Source organism: Accipiter gentilis, chromosome 31 (assembly GCF_929443795.1).
Source record: "Accipiter gentilis chromosome 31, bAccGen1.1, whole genome shotgun sequence".
Taxonomy (NCBI): Eukaryota; Metazoa; Chordata; class Aves; order Accipitriformes; family Accipitridae; genus Astur; species Astur gentilis.
In genome coordinates, this window is record NC_064910.1 from 4,743,893 (window position 1) to 4,765,055 (window position 21,163).

At 41.8% G+C, this 21,163-nt stretch overlaps 1 protein-coding gene across 4 annotated transcripts in view; it reads right to left on the bottom strand.

Moving 5' to 3' along the window:
• LOC126052968 (opsin-3-like) overlaps positions 1-21,163 on the bottom strand; it is a 93,600-nt gene that overhangs the window by 60,417 nt on the left and 12,020 nt on the right. For all 4 annotated transcript variants that reach the window (XM_049834364.1, XM_049834363.1, XM_049834368.1 and 1 more), the window contains exon 3: positions 2,245-2,570. In XM_049834364.1, coding sequence (XP_049690321.1) covers positions 2,245-2,570 — 326 coding nt within the window. The remainder of the gene's footprint in view (positions 1-2,244; positions 2,571-21,163) is intronic.

Sequence of the window (21,163 nt, forward strand, 5' to 3'; positions counted from 1 at the left end):
GGGTCATAGAAGGACTTTAATCTATGAGGCCAGAATATTGTAAGATAATGAATTTTTTGCACCCATCAGAAGGTTACAGTATTACAATGGATGTAGTAACCTCTCTTAACTTTTTTTTTTATTACTCTACCTACTCTTTGTAGTTTTATGTAAGAACTGCTATACTTTTATTTGTGTATTGCTCATCTCTTCCTCCAGTTTGAAACAGGACATAATTTAGGATTTAATAATTTATCCTGTTTATTACAGAATAGTTAGAGGACCTCAGACCGAAGGAAAGAAAGTCTGCGTTTCAGTGACTGTGTCATGAAACGGTCTTTGGAAATGTATATGTATGTCACAGGTAATGTATAAAATGCAAGATTTCAGGATTTCGGTACTGGAGGTATGTACATCACAGAAAGCTGAGGACTGATGAGTTTTCCGATTAAGATTCTTTTTGCTGAAATACAACTTCTCAAGGAAATCTTTTACAAACGCCGGGAAAGCATTAGATGTTTTGTGTAAGAATTTAGGGTTTAGCTATTCAAGACTTCACAAATGCTTGGGCAGCTGTTACGACCCTTAGTCACAACAACTTTAGAGAGGACATACAATCTAATCCTCACTGGAGTTTCTTTGCATTTAACAAGCATCAGTTTCCTAAGGCCTACAGGTTATGCAAGATCGGGTTCGATTCTTTTTCACCTCCACCATTTACAAAATTTCTCAGGGGTCTCTAACCTCAGCATCCCAGAGGCTTCCTCATCACTCTCGAAAGCACACGGAGGATGGAGGAGAGAGGATTGTGGAAAATGCTATTCCTGCTCCCATTTTTTTCTCTGGACAGTCAACTAATCGATCAACCTAGTCTTCCGCCCAGTCTACTCAGTCTTCATGTCTAAATACAAAATGGCTATAGATTGCACGTATCTCTTCTATGATGCTACTACAGTCAATATAACTGAATTAAAAAAAAAGGTGAATAAAATAACACAAGTCTACATTTAGAACCAGAAGCTAAAGCACATGCTACAGAAGCTTCATCCATACAAGTATTTGTATGTTGTGGGTGATGTCTGTTGCCAGGAATGACAGTGAGGGCTGAAGGAAAGAAGAGGCAGAAGTTTAAGTCATATCATCTGCATTATTAGTAGTAGCACATGTTCCAAGACCCTGCTCCTTTCTTTAAGGTGATGGTAAAGGATACTGCTGCCCAGGGACCAGATATGGTCTGCAACTTCATTTTAGTTTTTTTCCATATTACTACTGCACAACATTAAGAGGAGTATTAATGTGTGATTCATCACAGGGATTTTTACTGGCCTGCTCAGCACTCAGCCAGGAAAAAAAAGATTCCCCATTTGGGCTTCAAGTGTTCTGAAAGTTTTGACAAATCATGTAAAAGGCAGGACCTTAATTCCTTACGACTAATCAAAAGTAAACTATGTCCACTTTAATTCTGTATGAGAGCCTCTATTTAGGGATTTACGGCTTTTTTTTTCTCCGTTTAACACCTTTAGTTAATTCATCTAGACATTTTAGAGAATTGCTTTTTCGAGAATACCTATACACTCATTCCTTTCTCATTATTCATTGTTAAACTGTTTCGTTGCTGTCCCAAGACTATTCAGACTTCACAATACCACACCGCCTGGCAGGGTCTTTTGGAACATTCATTTTGGAATATCCGCAGTATCCCTTAAACCAGTCAGATGAGTGTCGGCGCAGTAGCAGTCATACTAGTAGTGGTGGTAGTAGTATTTAAAGGAACTTTTAAATGTGGCCTAGAATTACAAGGAGAAGCTGATCCCGGGGGTAACTCCGCAAATTGCAATTTTGCTGTAGAGTTAGGTCTCCTCAGATTAAGGAGCAGTTATTATTAAAATGTCATGAGCGAAACTGAGGAAGAAATATTTGCATGGATGTCTTATTGCTAGACAGGTAAACGTGTGTTGGCTTCATTACAAATGCAACCTTCACCCAGATATGCTGCTTTTCCTAGAATGTAATATTTTCAAACCACAAAGTCAGTACCTATATGGCTGTTATCTGTTTTTTTTATAATTGTTTGGAGCTCTGGAGTACGAAAAAACTTGGTGAAGACCTTCTGCTCCTTCCTTCAGGTTTTCTGTGGGGTTTTTTCCATTTGGTTTTGCTTTGTTGTTTTGCTCTCTATCATCAGTGCTTCCAAACTCGACAGAAGAGAAACGCAACGTAATGTCTAAGAGCAGTTCTCACTATCAATAGCATACAACAGCTTACCTGTTTAACGGCGTAAAGGAGGCGACCGTAGCAGTACATCATGACCATCACAGGGATGACCAAGCAGAATATGAAGAGACAGATGATATAGGACGTGGACTCGGCTGACTCCGAGGACCAGCGTACCGAACAGCTTGTACCCGCACCTTCTACCCCGTAACTGCTCCAACCGATCAGAGGTGGCACGGTCCAGACCAGGGAATAAATCCACGAACCGCCGACAGCCAGCAAAGCCTTCTGGTAGTCAGCGCTGCGCTTGTTGCACAGGGTGAGAGTGCTGTAGCGTTCGTAGGACAGGACAGCCAGGGAGATCAGGGACACAATGCCTGCAACAAACCAAGCAATTTAAATGCTTACTTTCGTTATTTTGTCCAGTCTCCGTTTTAAACCCCAAGAAATGAGATGCTTTTCTCAGCTATTACATATTTGAAGCAACAGTGAAAACTATTTCCATTATTCTCTATGCTTAAATCCCCACTGGACCTGGTTGCTCTGTCCGTCATGTCAAATTTTGTTTAACTCCTATTTATCTTATATTGGAAGATTTTCATACTTGAGAGCTATTCCTCTTTTAGGCAGGTTTTCAGATGTAGCTGTTTTAGTATTACCCAGGGGAAATCCATTTTCTACATGAACTAATAAAATGTTGAAAGATTCCCTTGCTCAGAAATATTCAATTTTTAACATCCATGAGCATTTTCAAATATTGCATTGACTTTTATACACGCAGAAGGCTTTATATTCAAGATTGGGAGTGCAAAAATTAAAGAAGCTTTTGCACTTCTGCACCATCAGCTAGACACAGCTTCAGTTCTGACCACCTGTATATGGAAGCAACAGACAACCCTTGCATGAGTGTGATATGGCAGGTCGTAACTTTACATATACATCACATAATCAGTCAAAAAGTGATTTAGGTTAATAGTGAGCTCTAGGTGTCAGAGACCAGTTCTATCCTCCAGTGGAAGATTCAAAAATCTGCGTTGTAGGACATTTGCACTCTCAAGGTTCAGGGTCCTGACTCCCTCTACAAACCTTTATGGATTTGCATGGCATGTTCTTAGTCGTGACTCAGTGGGGATTTTTTTTGCTATTTCCTATGTTTTTGTTCTCCTTGCAGCTTCCTTACAGTTCTTGGTGACACAACATTGGATACCACTTCCCACGATTTATGACAGAAGGAACTGATTGGAAGAACTGTAACACCATCCCTTCCCATGGGTTACAGGCCCCTCCTTTTGGTCCCATAAGATGAAAAACCTAAATAGCCCTATGTCAATCCAGGTCCTTCCAGGAATTTTTTTTCTTCATCCTTGCCATTAGTAACAGCCAACTGTACAGTAGCATTGAGATCCAGCCTGCCAAAATTCGCTGCTTTTTAGTGGTACCTACTTCCAGCAAATCTGTTAACAAAAAAGGATGATCTTCAGGGGAATCCACAGCTGTAATCCATTTTTTTCCCCCATTTAACTGTCAGCTTATCCTATAGCTCCTTCCCAGGTGCAGGATGAAGGTAAGTCAGAGCCTCCCCTGGGGACAGCACCAGTCTATCCCATACCTGGGCAACCCCCCCACACACACAGGGCACAGCAGGATGCTCTCTCCAGGCACAACATCTTGCTTTTCTTTCCCCCCAAAAAATTCAGTCACTCATTTCCTAGTCAGCTGAACACAGGCGCAGCTATTCCTGCCATCCTGACAGAAATTCGCAGTTACTTCGTGCAGAGCTGGGTACGGCAAAGGAGCCGGGGGGATGCAAGAACTGCTTGCTGCAATAGGATGCCTTAGTTCTCAGGGGAAGAGAAGGCAAAAAGGTGTGAGGAGAAGGCAACTTTTGATGAAGAAAACATCTTTCTTGTTACAAGAGCCTACTAAATCATTTTGGGTATATTAATGGGAAGTCAGCCCTAAAAAGTAGATACGCTTACAGCTGGAAGGTGGCACAGCTCCACTAAACTCAACTGAATTATACAGTTTAAGAGTTTAACTTTAACCTATTTTAAGGCTAGACTGTTTTAGAGGCAGTGAAGATTTTCTGTTCATCCGTCATCTAATCTTGATTTCCTACATAACACAGCTGTTGAAAGCCCTTGGCCGTAATTCCTGCATTAAACATGTATCTCAATACAGAAAGAAAAAAAAAAAAAAAGTGGGTTCTGAATTACAGACTCAAGAACAAAGAATTTACCATTCTCTTCTCACTTCCAGCCCACACTTATTTAGCTTCACCATGTTAGCATTGCCTCTTTCCATGCTTTTATCTGCTTGACTAAAGAGCTTCTTGCTATCAAAAACATTTAGCTCATGTAGGTACCTAAGGCAAAAATCCAGACTTTTACATTTGAAACTTAAGCCTCAGTAAGGTGATACAGATTTATTCATGCATTTCAGATTACACCATCACAGCCACTTGGGAATAAGAAATCTCTCCCTTCCCAGCTGAGTGCTCTACAGCAGGGTTATATTATTTTTGATTTACCTCTGATGGCAACTGAAGGCACTCTGTCCCTATGTCGACGAGATGGCAGGTGAGATATACTTTAGTTGAGAATATCCTACAGTCCTGTGGGTGTGGGCTTGCCTAGAAAACCAAAATGGGATATGCAAACTTCCTTAGAAAACCGATAAATGGGATGTGCAAACTTCCCCAGCTCCCTGGATGGCTGCTTTAGCCATTGGGCTGCCAGCTCTGCCTGCTCGTCCCCACGGCTGGGCTACTGCCCAGCAGCTTCTCACGGTTTATATCATCACGATTTACAGCATTCGTTTGCACTTCTTCACATTTTTGCTTACTGCCTAATATGAGAAAGATGCTCAGCTTTTCTCATGATGGTATTTATGATGGATGGCTTTATGGAGCGGATCTGAAGATAACTGGCCATGAATACAGTATTGCTTGCTTGGTGCCAAAGAAGAGTCCTGTCTTTAACTGGCATAGAATTAATGCTCAGTTATTAAATTAGGACCATGGCGATGTCAGTAAAAAATAAATCAAATATTAGCAATCAGACAAAACCACAGAAGTTTCCTTTAAATTATAGCAAATAATTTTTCTTTTCTACACAGAAGAAAATTGGAGAATCTTAATTACACACCTCGGCAGGAGCCATTTCATCTTTACTCACTTCTTATTACTGAGTTCCACTGACATGACACAATCTACATTTTCCTCTGGAGGACAAGAACTGTGTGTTCTGGTTTCAGCCGTGATAGAGTTAATTTTCTTTCTAGTAGCTGATATAGTGTTATAGTTTGGGTTCAGTATGAGAAGAATGTTGATAACACACGGATGTTTCCAGTTGGTGCTCAGTAGGGTTTAGACCAAGTCAAGGATTTTTCGGCTTCTCCTGCCCAGCCAGCAAGAAGGCTGGAGGGGCACAAGAATTTGGGAGGGGACACAGCCAGGACAGCGGACCCAAACTGGCCAAAGGAATTATTCCATACCATGTGAAGTCATGCCCAGTATATAAACTAGGGGGAGTTTATATAAACTGGTCAGCAAGTGGTGAGCAATTGCATTGTGCATCACTTGTTTTGTATATTCCAATTCTTTTATTATTATTGTATTATTATTTATTATTATTATTATAGTTATTACTGTTTTCTTCCTTTCTGTCCTATTAAACTGTTTTTATCTCAGCCCACGAGTTTTGCTTTTTTTCCCCAATTCTCTCCCTCATCCCACTGGGGGAGGCAGTGAGCGAGCGGCTGCGTGGTGCTGCTTAGTTGCCGGCTGGGGTTAAACCATGACACTGTGATATATGGAATCCCAAACCACAAAATTTCAGAAAAAAAAATAATATTTATCTTTTTCTTTTTGTTACAATAAGACTTTAAGGTCTGTGCTATACCTGAACTATTTAATATCACTGAAGTTAACACCACTGTGCATTGACTTCTAATGCTTTTAAAACAACATGGGAAAAAGAGGAAAGCACTGAAGGGGTAGTTCATAAGAGATATTAAAAGTTAAATGAATTCAGTGTGGCTCATGTGGTTAAAACATACTAACCAGGCTAACTATTTAGAAAAATGAAAAATACTTTGAAAGAATGAAACTGGTGCTTAGAAAGACAGAAAATGATGACATGAAGAAGCATTAAAAAAATAAAACTTTTTTCCCAATAGCGAGATACATTCAATTGAATTGGCTGCGAGTAATGAAAACACCTATTACCCGCATGAGGAAGAAACACAAGCAACAGAGGCCATGGCAACCCTCTCTCCGTCTACTTAGTGTGAGCTTGCGCAGTGTACACAAAGTCACAAGATGTGCCCGGACCCTCTACGCCCCAACACTGCAGCTCCATCAACCTTGGTGCTGAAGGACCTTCCCCTTAACACAGAAGCCAAGACTGGACAAAGCCAGTATAAGATGCACATCAAGAAATAATCCTGTTCCAATATTGTGGTAGATTATCAGCTCTAATATGTCTGTTTGCTAAGAATATCCTCAGATTTTTAATTTTAAAAAGTCTTTTTTTTTTTTTAATCTCACTCCTTTATCAGTTCAATAGCTGAATCCTGGAAAGATAGCACTATCGTTTGATCAATTATAGCAGATACAGAGGCCTAATTTGTTGGACTGAAACAACATCATTTCATAACAAAGGCAAAACCAGGTTTTGCGTCAGTACTCAGTTTGACACAGGGCAGAAGTAAAAAACAGGGATCAGGTGTGTAACAGTGAAGGAGCTTCCAGCAAAAACCTGATGATTGCCTTGCCCTTTACATACCTTTCAATAGCACCCAGTATGATTTTCTCCATAATTTTTCCAGGTATTGAGGTTAGACTAACAGGTCCGTGGGTTCCTCGGTCTTCCCTCATGCCCTTCTTGTAATCCAGTTTGGATAAAGTAGAATAAAGTTTCTTGCTTTTCATTGTGCCTCTTATTTTTGTATATCCGAGTTTTCTTAATGTCATATGTGCTGAACTGTTGTGGCCTTTGCCAGAAATCCTGCCATTATCTGGTATTCTATTTCACGCCCTATCTATTGCAGTCATAGGAATTAGTGAGAATCTCAGCTTTAAAACAAAAACCAATTAAATATTTCAGAATTATGGCTGAGGAAAAGACTTGAATGTAATCTCCATCATCTTAATAACCAGAAAACAAATTAAAAAAAATAATGTAAGTTATAAAAAGAAGAAAATAATTATAATTTTAAAGCTAGTCACAATGCTTTATGCCAACATTTCATTCTTATTTTGCAGTAACATTTACGACTGGGTAGACTGTGTATATTAATTTCAAATGAGTAATGTTTTCTAAAATTGCAACAAAATTAAGTTCAGGAACTGCACATCTAAATAGAATTTGCCTCCAACAAATATTTAGGGCCTCAAGCTGGTACATAGACAAATAACTCCACAGGAGTCAATCACAGTGAGAAATGTAATTTGTTCCCCCAACATTTCATGCCTATACAGGAACAAAGCTGAGGTTCTCACTGAGCAGTACTGAAAGATGACATAAATATCCACTGCAGATTGCATTACAGGAACAAATAATTATTCAAATATTAACCACAGAAATAAGTGACTTTGAGACAAGCCCGGTCTGAGGCATGAGCCTTTCCTACACAGCAATTAGTTGGCAGTGAGTAGAGTGCAAGAAATTCAATTTCAACTCATAAAATAGGACAGGCATCCATTTATAGGACAACCATCTGAGACATTATCTATTATTTACTTCTATTTAAAGATCTGTACATTTCTTCCTGGCAGCACAGCACAGAGTATGGCTCTAGGTGAAAGACACAGCAAATCACTGTTTTTTTGCCACGAGTCTCAACTAAGAGTGTTACATTTTCATATTAGTTTTTGCTGGTTTACACTGCTCACTGATGTAGTAATTGGAAATGGGATGCAGCTTGCCCGTGGTCTGTAGGTTATGAAAAACTGAGAATCGCAGCGATTCAGCGTACACTGGGTAAATGTTTTGAGTACTAACTTATGAATATTTACCCTCTTACAGCTCCTGAAGGCTCCATCATGAACCTGGAGCATCACAGTTGCATGATGTAATATATATCCTGCACTGTATTTTGGATATCGAGGACCAGGGGCAATGAAAAGAAGCCACAGGTAAACTTAGGCAAACTGAGCTTGGAGGAAAGCAATAACACCTTCTTCAACAAGATATTAATGGATCAAAACTAAATGCAAGCTACCACAAAAGGCCAAGGTGATTTTATCGCACCCAACCTCCACGCGGGCTGATTTTACCCACTCACAGTCACTCTCTCCCAGCTTTCATCCCTTCACACCCCCAAGCACAAAGGTCTGTGTTCAAGAGGTCTGTCCAGGATCTCTTTTGCGCAACAGGGAGAACAAGAGATTCCAGCTATCAGTTCATCAAACCTCTTGCTTATGGCCTCCCTGGCCACAAATTGGGTTTTGGACCGAGGTTTCATACACTTTAGGAAGTGACTGTTGCTACAAAGTGGTCCATTGCTTACAAATCCTGCCCACATGAACCTTGGTGTGTCTCGCGCAAGGCTGCTGCTCCCTCTTTGCATTTCCTCGTCTGGAAGGTCCATCTGCCCGGAATATGCTCACCTGCACGGGCACCGTCTCTTTCACCGTGAGCTACGAGGGAAAGAAACAGCAGATGTGACGTGCTGCACCCGCGATGCCACGTTCCTCTCCGTGGGGTGCAGGGTCCTCTGCCGGCGAGATGTCGTGCTCCGCTCTTATCAGCACACAGTCCTTCAGGCTTGCCCAAGTCAACGCGTGCTCGGTTTTACTGGTGGGAAGAGCATTCTCCATCACCTGTGTGGGCTGTTCTCACTCTTCTTCTGTGGTTTCTTCAAGTATTTACACCCCTTTCCCTTCACACGTCGGCCGTACCGACCTCAGGAATTCCACAGCAAGTCCCTACGCTTCCCAACGCCGCTGCAGCCCACGGTCGGACCAAATCCAGCTGCCGAGACCGAGCTGGAGCGAGAGCTGGCTGCAAGTCCGGTGCAAGGCAAGGAGCCAGAGTCCGCCTGGCCGGGCTGCTGCTGCGACCCAAGGCGTGATGGAGCCCGCTGAGCACCCCGGGCGAGCGTCAGACCATCCGCCGGCCACGTACGAAACACAGAGGGGGGAAATCAAGGGGGTAGTTAAATGCTGAGGTTCCTACGTACCAGCTACAAACCCTGTGCTAACCCCAGAGCAACCTGCCAGCCGCAGAGGTTAACCAACAGCAACTCTGGCCACCGCCGCTCAATTGCGTTGCTGAAGGAAGAGAAAACAGCGATGCTCCATAAATTTACAAGACTCCATACATACACACATGTTTATATAGTTCCCATTACTATGAGGCGGCTTTAACATAATATCACGCACCTGGAAGAGGAAGAGGAGCATGAAGAGGCAGCTGGTGGGCTGGGACTTACCAAAAAACATCCCTCTCACCCGTCCTGGTTGAAGCCAGGCCACCGTGCAGTGCTGAACAGTGAATTCGGCGAGATAGCAAACAAGAGAGAGCACAGTGCGGTGAGGACATTTGCAGGGAAGAAAAATACACGCTCTGGTCTCCGCTTGGAAATGCCGTGTCGGTAAATACCTAAGGCCGCCAGCAGGTAGGTTTTTTGGCAATGATGTCATGTGTCGTATGTAATACGGCTACGTTCCCTTCCCTCTAGTCCCTCAGGTTTCAGCTGATAAATCTGCTGCTCCGTTAGCTGGAGAAGATGCTAACTTGGTCTGTGGCACTACGAGATAGAGATAAGTAAGATATAAAAGGAGGAAAAGGGGTTTGTGACAAAATGCATCCCAAGTTGGGAATATTGGGGAATCGTGTGCTGAGGTGTTCTGATGTTTCTTCTGGCTGATGTCTTTCATCATGCTTGCCCAAGGACTTAGAGATAAATACAGAACCACAGCAGTAAGGAACAGCCCTCTTCAAATGAAGGCTCCTACTACCTCAATTTTAAGGTTTCAATTTTAATTCCAAGTTATGCTACTGAATGGTATTACATAAATATGTTATTGAGTTACACAAAACTAGTTTGATCAGTGACTCAGTGCTGTATTCAAGGGAAATAACTTTCCTGAATTTCAATGAGAGCATTTCTATTAGTTCTCTATAGAAATAAACCACTCCACACATGGGAATGAAACACAAACAATTTAAGCACCTTAAAAGACGTGACCTTTCCAACCACTTCTGTATCCCCTTGGAAGCCTTTCTGAAAACAAATCCAAGTATCATGCCTCAGGGACTGTGCATGAAATACAATTTGTATGTCTAGTATTCACAAGAGAGGTTTGGAAGCAGCAAGAGGGAAAAAAGCAACAAGCTCTCTTTCTAATGGTAGCTTAATCTTCAGGCAAAATTTTGTCAGCTCTGGGCCAAAGTACCTTACCTACCACCTGCCACAGCATTGGAGACTTTATGAAAGTGCACACAGAGCTATCCGTCCTATCATCAGCTTTGTTTCCACCTTTTCTGTACTAGTTAATACTAATAAGCAAAACTACTGGGCTCTGCTTACCTTAAAGTCAAAGCATTTCTTCCACAAAAATAGAATAATTTCCACCATAGCAGTTGCTGCCATCAGAGACTCCCTTGCAGGTGAGGAGGTAAGAATATTATAATGATAAAAGCAGAAACTTTCAAAAGCTGACTCACTGGGCAGAAGCGGGGGAGCATTTCTGTAATTTGTTGACCTGATCACTGACCTCCTCACAGCATCTGCACTTTTGCAAAAAATCAGAAACTATTGAGGCACAGCATCACGGGGAAAGAAAGAACAAAACTTGTTAATTGTTTTTTTAAAAAGCAAACATATTCCATTTTACTTTCTAGCTCTGAGTCTTATAAAACACCTTTCACTTCTACAGTCAAGATACAGAAAAACCTCTCTCTTATGCAGTGTCCAGTGAGGTTCTGCAGGTTACATCTCCTCTTCTTGCATGATACTGGAATTGCCACAAGTGGCAATGAGAATGTTGATCAGCCTGCAAAATCTGGGATAGGCAGCCCAGAACGAAACAAACTCAGCTAAACTAGCAGAATGCGGTTAAGTTGGTTAAGTTAGTTAAAAACTTCCACAGCCACTGCTGCTAGTGGGAAAGTAGCATCATATGAGCAAATGTGAGAGAGTAACGAGTGAGAGATTGTGAATATGGGATTTCACAAAATCATTTCTATCAAGGGTTGGGATTTTTTTTTTTCCTTTTTTTGAGACGAGAAGCACAAATGAATATTCAGAAGAGATGCAAAGAGGTCTGGAGAGTGGCAGACATATGTGGCTGCTGTTCCTTCCTCGCTAGCCCCCAGAATATTATCTACTTCCCCCTTTTCCCTCCCAAACAAAAAAGAGACACATATTTTATGGGCCAAAATCCAGCTGCCAAAAGATTTTGGCAGATGACCCCAACCATTTCCAGAGTTAAAAAGCAAGCCAGCTGAACCTAGAAGACTTTCCAGAGTTAAGATGAATAGACTCAAAGTGAGCACTGGCCTTGGCAGACAACCAACCAGTACGAGCCTGACTTGCTTGAGCTTTACAGCTCAGTATCCACACTCCAGTGAATAAACAAATCACAATAAATCATTTTATGATACAGCAAAATCACAATGTGTATATAACAACTCCTGATAAGTTCACTGCTAATATAAATGATACAAAGGGCAGAGGATTGCATGGATGCCTCAGTAACTGACAGAAGCAGCTGAGAATGGGTTGTGCTTCCAAAACACTATTAGCTGTATTTGGATATGCCTAGTAAATATTTATAGAATAAACAGTCGAAGCAATCAAATATTCTTGCATTTGGTGACTCTTATTCTAGTTGAATGTTCCCATGTGTTAGTGATCAGATCACCATTTCCTTTTGAATTTTAAGAGATTAAAAGCACTTATACTGATTTGAAATTGAGAAGATATTTCCCACTATCACTTGTTACACATTAGCAGTTACAACCAGTTTTTAAATGGTGGCAATCTAGGCTTTCAAAATACAGGCTACTTCAAATAGCAACAATTCGCTTTAAATAGAAATAAAGACACCAATGACTATTTATTGAATGCCTGTGATTATTTGTTTTCTTTTGCTTAGATGACTTGTAGTCGTGAGTCCATTAGAGCAGGCAATCACTCTTTTTCCTAGAGAATCCTCTTTCTGCTTAACTCTAATGGGAGTCATAGTTTAACTCTGCGCTTGAAAGAAATCACTGCAAAATCACTATTGCATCCAAACCTGCTGGGACAAATCTGACAGCAAACATTACTGGTCCTGTTCAGTAAATCTTTCCTGCTCTTTTCTCAGCAGTCATTTCTCTGTTTCTTCCTTTGTATACCATATCCTTTCTTTTGTGTTTGGTGATATCATCAATACAGATAGTATGTATTACTGTCAATAGTAAAGAATTATCCTTTTTTTTCTTTCTTTCCTTTTTTTCTGAATTTTTAAATGTGTATATGTTGTGCTTTAAGGGTGATCTTAATTCTTAGCTGTATCTTGTGACGTAACGTGCATCACTGTGCTTATCTGCTATGTTATTAATATGCCTGTCCATCAACCAACCCACCAACCAACAACTACTCCTAGTGGCATAAATATAACAAAGAATTCCCTTTTGCATCTCAACGATACCAGCACAGTACAAAACCCCCCCCCCCAAATATTCATTTCAATCTCATTTTCCATACGTAATGCAGGATCGCTTTGCATTCTGGAAAGCAGGCTAGCATTTGGAAATTCAGCCTCCTAAATTGGCTGCCTCCACATCGGTGTATTTGTTCTGCCACCTTAGGGAAGCAGAATAAGAAATAATGTCAGCACTAGATGGAGCTCCTATACAGCAACATCTCAGGAGAAGTCTTTGGGGCTTGTGTGCTTGTGGAAAGCAGGGATGGATGTACAGTGCTGGGGTGGCCTGAGGATGCTCTCGGGGAGGTCAGGTTCGCTGCAGCATCCCCATCTCCACGTCCACGCTGTCCTGAAGGACCCCCATCTCCTGCCAGGACTGCTCCTTTGCTTTCCACCAAACAGGGGGAGATCCCCCAGGACCTGCCTTCGTGCTGAGCATCTGCACAGATGTAACATGTAGCATGTAGTCTCAGGGGTTTTCTACGTATGGGCTATAGCACCAAGTAAGCTAAGAGGTGAAATTATAGTGTATTATCATCTGTCAGCCGGGGAGCAGAACTTCCACCAGAGCACACCTAGCTAACTTCCCTCCTATGAGCCTCTGCTTTTTCACTGCATGCAACTGCTCATTGTTAATAATAAAGCTTTATTTCCAGAGATTTTAAAATTCTTCTCTAATCTGGGGCTTTTTTTGGCAGTTACCATTCCTAGAGATGGAACGCACTACAAATATTTACTCTCCTGTGACAAGTTTCTGTCATAAGGTCTAGTGGTCAAATGGTTTTCACAATAACTAGCTATTAATAGGTCAATAACTATCACATCTGATAATATGAATGCAGTGTCAAAATACGTAGACCAGTCTTTACACTGCCCTTCGGCCAAGAGGTACTTGTGCAGTTTTACAACCCAGCAACCTCACGTGCTATGGAGGTGGGATGAAGGACTGGAGAAGGCTGCTCCTATTTCTATCCAAGATGACTTTGCTGGCTAAAGGATTTTCAGTGAGGAGAAGTGGTATTCTCCATACTTTAACCCCTGAGAAGGACCTCAGAAGAGGAGATATTTTGCTACATCCATTAAGAAATGGTTTGTAACTGATGCAGACAGAAACCCCGTGCAGTACGTTTCATCCGACCGACGAGTCTAATTGCATCGCCGGATAGGTTGGTGGAAATTGCACTAGAGAATATAGTAGTGGATGTATACGGAGGTATGACACGGGGATAAGCCCTCATGGATACCATGGAGGGAAACCATCCCTCACTAATTCATTAGAGGTCCTTGGCAGCGCTGTGCAGACAGGGGTGCTACATTCCATAAAAACCTAGTTGGCTTTCCAAACAGCTCTGACTAGCCCAGAGGCTCTTAAGGATAGTAAGCTACCTTGCAATAACAGAGATCTTCACATGCATAAATAATTGATTAGAGGCAGGAAATAAAGAGCGGGAGAAAATAATTAGTTTTCTCAATGCAAACTGTGGCCAGCAAAGTCCCCTCTGGATCTGTGTGAGGCCCTGGGTTATTCATCACATTAATAAATGATCTGGAAAAGATGGTAAAGAGTGAAGTTTGCTGATAATACTACACTGATTAACTCAAAATCAACAAAAGCTGACTGCAAAGTACTGCAGAGCACCCGCATGAAACTGAGTCACTGAGCAGATGAAATGCAATACTGATGTAAACTGCCATATGTGGAGAAAACCTGTCCTAGCTTTAAATACACAGCGATTGTTTCTGACTGACTTGCTGCTCTACAAAGAGAGTTATGATAGATAGCTTTATGCAAACCACTTCCACTAAGCAGCAATGCTCAGCAGCATTTAGAAAAGCAAACATCAGGGCTTATTAGAAAAGGAAAACAGAGAAAAGAAGAGAAAATATGAAAAGGTAGATGGGGGAAGATTATTTAGCGTTTCTTGTAATACAAGAACTGGGTTTTCAAATGAAATCATCAGGTTGCAGACTCAGAATTAACAAACAGGAGAAAGTACTTTTCTTTGCATAGCGCAGAGTACGTAGTTAATAAGTAGAATTCCTTGATATATTATGTTGTACGTACCAAAATTTTGCAGGGTTCCCGAGGGCGAGCGGCCTGGGAGATAAAGCCGGGAAGACCTATTAGACTTAAAAGTACTACTTCAGGGATGAAGTCCCTACACCAAAACATCACAGGCTGCTGGGACTACATACTGGAAAAGTATCACTGGATGCTGAAAGTTATCCTAACTTTAAGTTTAGTGTTCTAGAAGCACAGCTGGGCAACGTATTGTTGTATGGCAGATACTTAGTATGGTTATACACAACCCTTCACAAGGCGCAACTATTTTTTGTTATTAAAGTGATAGGAAGAAACAATTACAGCACAGTAAGAGGCAATTACCTGCTTGTATCTACTATTTTTTTTTTTTCCCCCAAAGGTCTGAGTGCTCCCAACCACAGAAAAGGTATTAACACTTGTAAAACTCCTACTCGTTCTCATCCTCAAATTCCTTGTTAAACACCCCTTGATGCCCCAACCAATAGAGAAAAACTGTTACACAGAGCAAACCAGATGGCGGTATGTCTACTGCTCTTATCACAAAGAATATTAAGCTATGGCTTTGTCTTGGCTCATAACCTGCTTTCTACCCATTAGAAAAAGCCCATTTAAATCCTGACTGGCATATTTATCTGGCAGCCTTTCATCCTACTCCTGTGATGTAGTCTTTGCCAAGGATATTAAACAGAAATACACTTCCAGTTTTAAGAAATACACAATCCTCGACATCCTCACGCAGCCAGTGCTGGACCTCAGCCCTCTTGTGCTGCCACACGCTCTTTCTCTGAAGACTGAGCAGACCAAAAGCAGAGCAAAATTGGGCAGTTTGGATAAATTAAGGCAAACTGCTTGGATTCATTACAAAGACTTGCACGAAGAAGAGCTGCTTTGTGCACCACAGTCAGTGTACAGAACGTACACATAATACCCACCCAAATACCATGTAGATACTCCACCCTTTCATTAAGAGGCAGAATTTGTAACTCCTCATCCCTACGGTATTACTTCCTACGCCAGAACCGTTTCTAATTAACTCCTGCTGAACTCACACCGGGGCAGATGGCTCAGCCACAGAGATGGCCATCGGCGGCGGAGGGGACGGCAGCGACCCCAACCACCGCGCGAGATCCCCGCTCCAGGACACGCTGCCTTCTGCCGCGCAGCGTGCCAACGGCTTCCATAATTTCATTAGGGTGATTAAACGTGTCAGTGCAAAGAGGTCCCCCAGTAACTTCATAAACAGCCCGAACGCAGAACAGAAATTACCCACAAATTGTAAACTTGGCAAACAATGATGCCTCAGTGCGCATATGCACATAAGAATTAACTCTAATGCAGACCCAACTGTATTCAACCACTGCGTGCTCTAAAATTTTCATAAGGACAAGTTGAAGGGGATTATCTGTGTTTTTGTAAAATTCATACCATTTCTTAGCTCAGAGCAAATCTTGCCAGATGTTAACGTGCTATTTCAGTACTATCTCAGAGGTCTGTACTAGACTCAGACAACACTTAGATATCAAGCAATAAAATGTCATGTATGTGAATTAACTAATGGGTTTGAATCGTAGAAATTGTTAGAGTCCTAATCTAAGCAAAGTCTTACATTGCTGTTGGTTTTTAAAGATGATAAAACTAATCCTTATGAAAGATTTTCACAATCAAGTCTGCTTTAATCTACCCTTTCTTTCTGATAGTTATTTGGTCCTGAATAAATTTCTGTTGTTATAAATCTCTAAAAAAATAATTCAGCATAAACCAGTTTCCATCTATTGACTCATCTGAAGCCTGTTCACTTTGATCCCTTCTTCCCACAGTTATCCGCTATTTCTGCTCTGGATTGCGTTAGTGAAACCAATAGAACAATAGGGGGAAAAAAAGAAAGGGAATAGAAAATACAATTGAAAAACAACACTAGAAAATTAGCACTTAGTGAACGTCTGCCTCTAATATAACACTGCGCGATATATGTAAAGATTTACAGCTCACCCCGGTGAGCGATTAGCCTTCTGCATTGTGGCTGCTATACTTTCATGAGGAACGGCAGAAGTTTGTATCTGGCCATAGGATGAGACTGTACCTCCAACATATTGGCAACTGTCTGTGAAATGGGTTTAAGAAACCACAAGCAGGAGAAGTAACGTAATTTTACCACATTTTTGGGAAGACCTGTTGGCTGAAATAGCCCAGAGCAATTGAGCCGGGTGCTGATAGCTGGCGTGAGAAACCTTCAGCTGAAGGACGTGTTATAAAATAGTAGTTTTACAGACGGTGCCCAGGTGCCCTTGGTGAGAGGCGTTATCGTCTGGACCACCGAGAGCTGCGAGGGGACTCGAGCAGCCCCTTGTACGGGGTGAACGCTCGCTCCTCTGCCTGCCCTGATCCACGCTGGGCCAGCACGGCACGGGGAAAGAGAGGGGGAACCGGGTCCCAAATCACCCAGGAGTCAAAACACAGGGACACTTCACGGAGAAGGAACGGTGGGATGTCAGGGGGAAGGAAGCGGCCGCCTGGAGTGGTGCTCCCTTGCTTTTGCTGTCTGCAAATATCAAATGTTCCTCCTGCCTGTAGCAATTACGGGAAAATTTACAGCAGCCAGAGGTCATTTTGACTTAGTATTAAAACAAAAAAAAAACCCAACCCACAACAAAACCCAACCCGCAAACCTTCCAGTAATAGGAGGCATTTGGATTACTTAAGAAGTGAATCATGTTAGCTGTGAAATCAACAGAAACAATAAGTGGTCTCCAAATCAATAGAGCCTGTAGTTTATTAACTTGTTAGACATTTACTCCGGTTTCAGAAACCGTTTCTCAGCTACTGTTGATACCTACAAAAATACAAATATAAGCAGGATAGCTCCAGCTTTCGAAGGAACTTATTTTTTCCATGTCAGCACACACTTTTAACAAACTACTGCAGATTATTTTCTCATCTTAATAGACATTTCTAATCAGAAAAGCGGCAGACGCACAAACAGAAAAAAAAAACCAAATCCAAAACCAAAAACCCTTTAGGGATTACTTTAAGTATGAAATATTGGCCACAGCTGAGAAAAAGGGGAAAAAATGAAATTGATAGTTATTACCTATTACTGTGTCATTACTTGGAACTATGCCAATGGTCCTGTATCCCTTTTATCACTGAAAAGCCTGTAAGTATTCATTTGCTTACTAGACTGGAAGATATAGCATTCTGCTTAAATGCTTCCTAAAAAGAAATGGACATAGAAAATGACTGTAATCAGTTAAGAAAAAGCCATTAGATATATAACTTGGATTTAAATAGGCAGAGATAATATCCTCTCTCTAGTATACTTCAGAGACTACAAATGAAGTTTAAAAGTTTTCAAAAAAATTACCGAATTCTGTTCAGGTGTGTCAGCACGCACATGGTTTTAGGAGTTACTAGAGATTATTAAACACATAGTTAAATAGAATATGATTTAATAGCCTTTCTCAGGCAAAGTCCATTGCTCTTTAATATAGTTTTTTGGACTGAATATTGCTTATTTACTGGCTTCTAGTTTATTTCATTTTACCCACTGAGGGACCAGAAAGCCAGCTGCATTTTAATAACATATTTCTTCACATGTGTGCAGCCTGACTACTGGCACAGATGTCCTTAAAGGAATAGAAAACCAACATCAGGCATAGCGTTGCCTAGCTTAATGCCACGACCCAGGATTAGGGAAAAGGCCCTGCAAATGTAACTGCAAATGATTAAACCTACCTGCTGACAGAAATGCTCTTCCATCATCTCCAACACAACTTACAGTCATGACCTTTTAGACTCAATTCACCGTCAGGATAATTTTACAAGAAATCTGATGCGGTCTTTGCCTTCAAGCTCCTATTCCAGGTCTCTGTAAAGTGATGTTATTTGTCTACCTCCTTGCATAAAGTCTTTAGAGTTCTGCAACACGTGGCCATAACGTAGAGTGAGGTCTCAGAGCCAAAAATACGCAACTGAAGGGCAAGCATGGCTGCTCAATAAGGAAGCATCAAACACTGGCAGAAATTGGCAGTCCCTTGCACGTACACAGAAACACACCTGGGGCATGGGCAGAACATTTTCTACAGACCATAAATTAGCAACACATGGACAGCTACATATGCACGAAAAAAGCCAAAGGAATTATCAATTTCCTTAGGGAATTCTTCTGTCCTTCTGTCCCTCTTTCCAGGGACAGGTACACAAGCTGCTGCCCACCCTTCGCTGTTGATATCTCTGCGTGTTTTTTGCTGTTTTCTTTTGGTCAGGCGTTAGGAAAATAGGTTTTAGATTATCATACACCAAAACACAGTAGAAAATGTTAAGGATGGCAGCCAAGGGAAAATACGATGAGTCAACCTACACGTGGCTGCTGGTGCAAGCTGAGGGCACCGAGGGTTCAGTGACCTGCTCAGAGCACCCTCCAGCTCCTGTTTGAGCCATGTGCTCGAATTTCTGCTGTGCTGGAAGCTGGGAGGGATGAGGAGGAGGCAGTGGGGGGGTTCTGGAGCACCCCCCAGTCCCACTGCAGTACGGTGTGGAGACGGGGCTCGGCTGGGGCTGCCCAGACCAGGGGAGGGAGAAGCAACCATGGCTGGTAACACAGACACCAACCACACACCGCAGGATCTGACCTCACACCGTTAGCATCAACGCCCATGGTCTGTGACGACTTAAAAACACGGGAAAATTGAATGAGACCTTAGGCGATGCTCTGCTGTAAGGAAGGCAAAACCTTCTCTTATCCTAAACCAGCGTTAAAGCACCTACCAGAGTGAAGTCTCTGATTTAAGGAATAACGTTCAAAGCATGACATTAGGGCTTCCATTTCCACTTTCTCTGCATGGCATGATTCCTTCTTTATCAGGTTTTTCAAAACTTTTGCCTAAGCTGACTCCCAGTTTCAAGCACTTAAATTGAGCGCAGAGGCCCAGTACTTGTGCTCTATAAATTATCTGTAGGAAGTGCAGACAGCATTTTCCCTACATGATGAATGTGGGATCTCAAGCTCTGAAAGAGGACTTGGGCACCTCTTCATGGAAACACAACAGATGTCTTCCAAATACCCACTCTTGGACAACTATTCCAAGTGATTTCAACATCGTACAGTGTTTAATACCTATAGGAATGAGAAATAGCCTAAGAAATAAACCCAGCATCCAGGAAGAGGACACTGAAGTGGGGAAGGAATTATAAGCAAAAGTAAGAAAATGACAGAAAGAGAAAAGGAGCAATAAGCAACTTATTTGTGATGATCATTTCACGACTCCAGGGAGGTACAGAGTAAATATCTACCCCTGAGCTTGGGCTCCCTTCATAGATGGTGGATGTAAAGGGGCACTTGTAGGACGTAGCTCATATCACCCTGAAGAGAATATCTCAAATACGTCAGACAGTTTGCATGCTGGCAGTACAAATTTGTTTTTCTATTGATTATAAAAACAGCCTGGGGGATTGGAAAATGTCTGGGTTTAGTCAGATGATTCCCATCTGTCTCTAAGGGGTTCAGCATTTCATTTTTCCATGTAAATATGACCCTCAGAAGTGTTTTTAATAATATACCACTACCTCATTGATTAATTATTTAAACAAAAAGAATAGCAGGCTAACTTCAGTTTCCCTAGAGAGGGGATGCCAAAGAGGAATTCAGATTACATATCTCCTGAATAAGTACTTTTGTGTTGCCATTTACTATACAATCTAATGCATATCAGGGCAAACCATCAGCTCTAACACTGTATTAAAATAAGTAAAGCCGCCTGGGTAATGACAACATTTGTCCTTTTTTAGGTAAAGGAGCTATAAGCACCTTTGACCTATTCCCATTAGTCAGACCCCTTTTTTCCCCCCTCTCTTTGAACCAGCAGAGTATTTCTGATACGGAACGACTACCTGGGAAAGCTTGCATGGGCCATGCCGACTGCAGGCATAACAGAGTCTGTGCACTCCAAACAGCGAACAGTTTGGGGGCCCTGATGCAGAACTACATTTTCCTAAACATTACTGATTAGTTGTGCTTGCTACCAGCTTTATGTATAGAAATATCACTTTTAATCCCATCCCAAGCCCACTGGAGAAGGAGCTATCCCTGTTCAGTGGGCAGGTGAGGAGCTGCTAAGGGTGGTTTTGTACTAGGAGGTGAGTACTTGCTCTATCAGGGCTCAGAAAACTTCAGGCTTGAGGTGTTGCTGGATCAAGCCAAGGGAGATTATGTCCTTACTCCTGGAAATAAATGTGTCTTCTCACAGAAGAGCCATTCATTTCACCTGGGGTATCGACTGCATCTCATA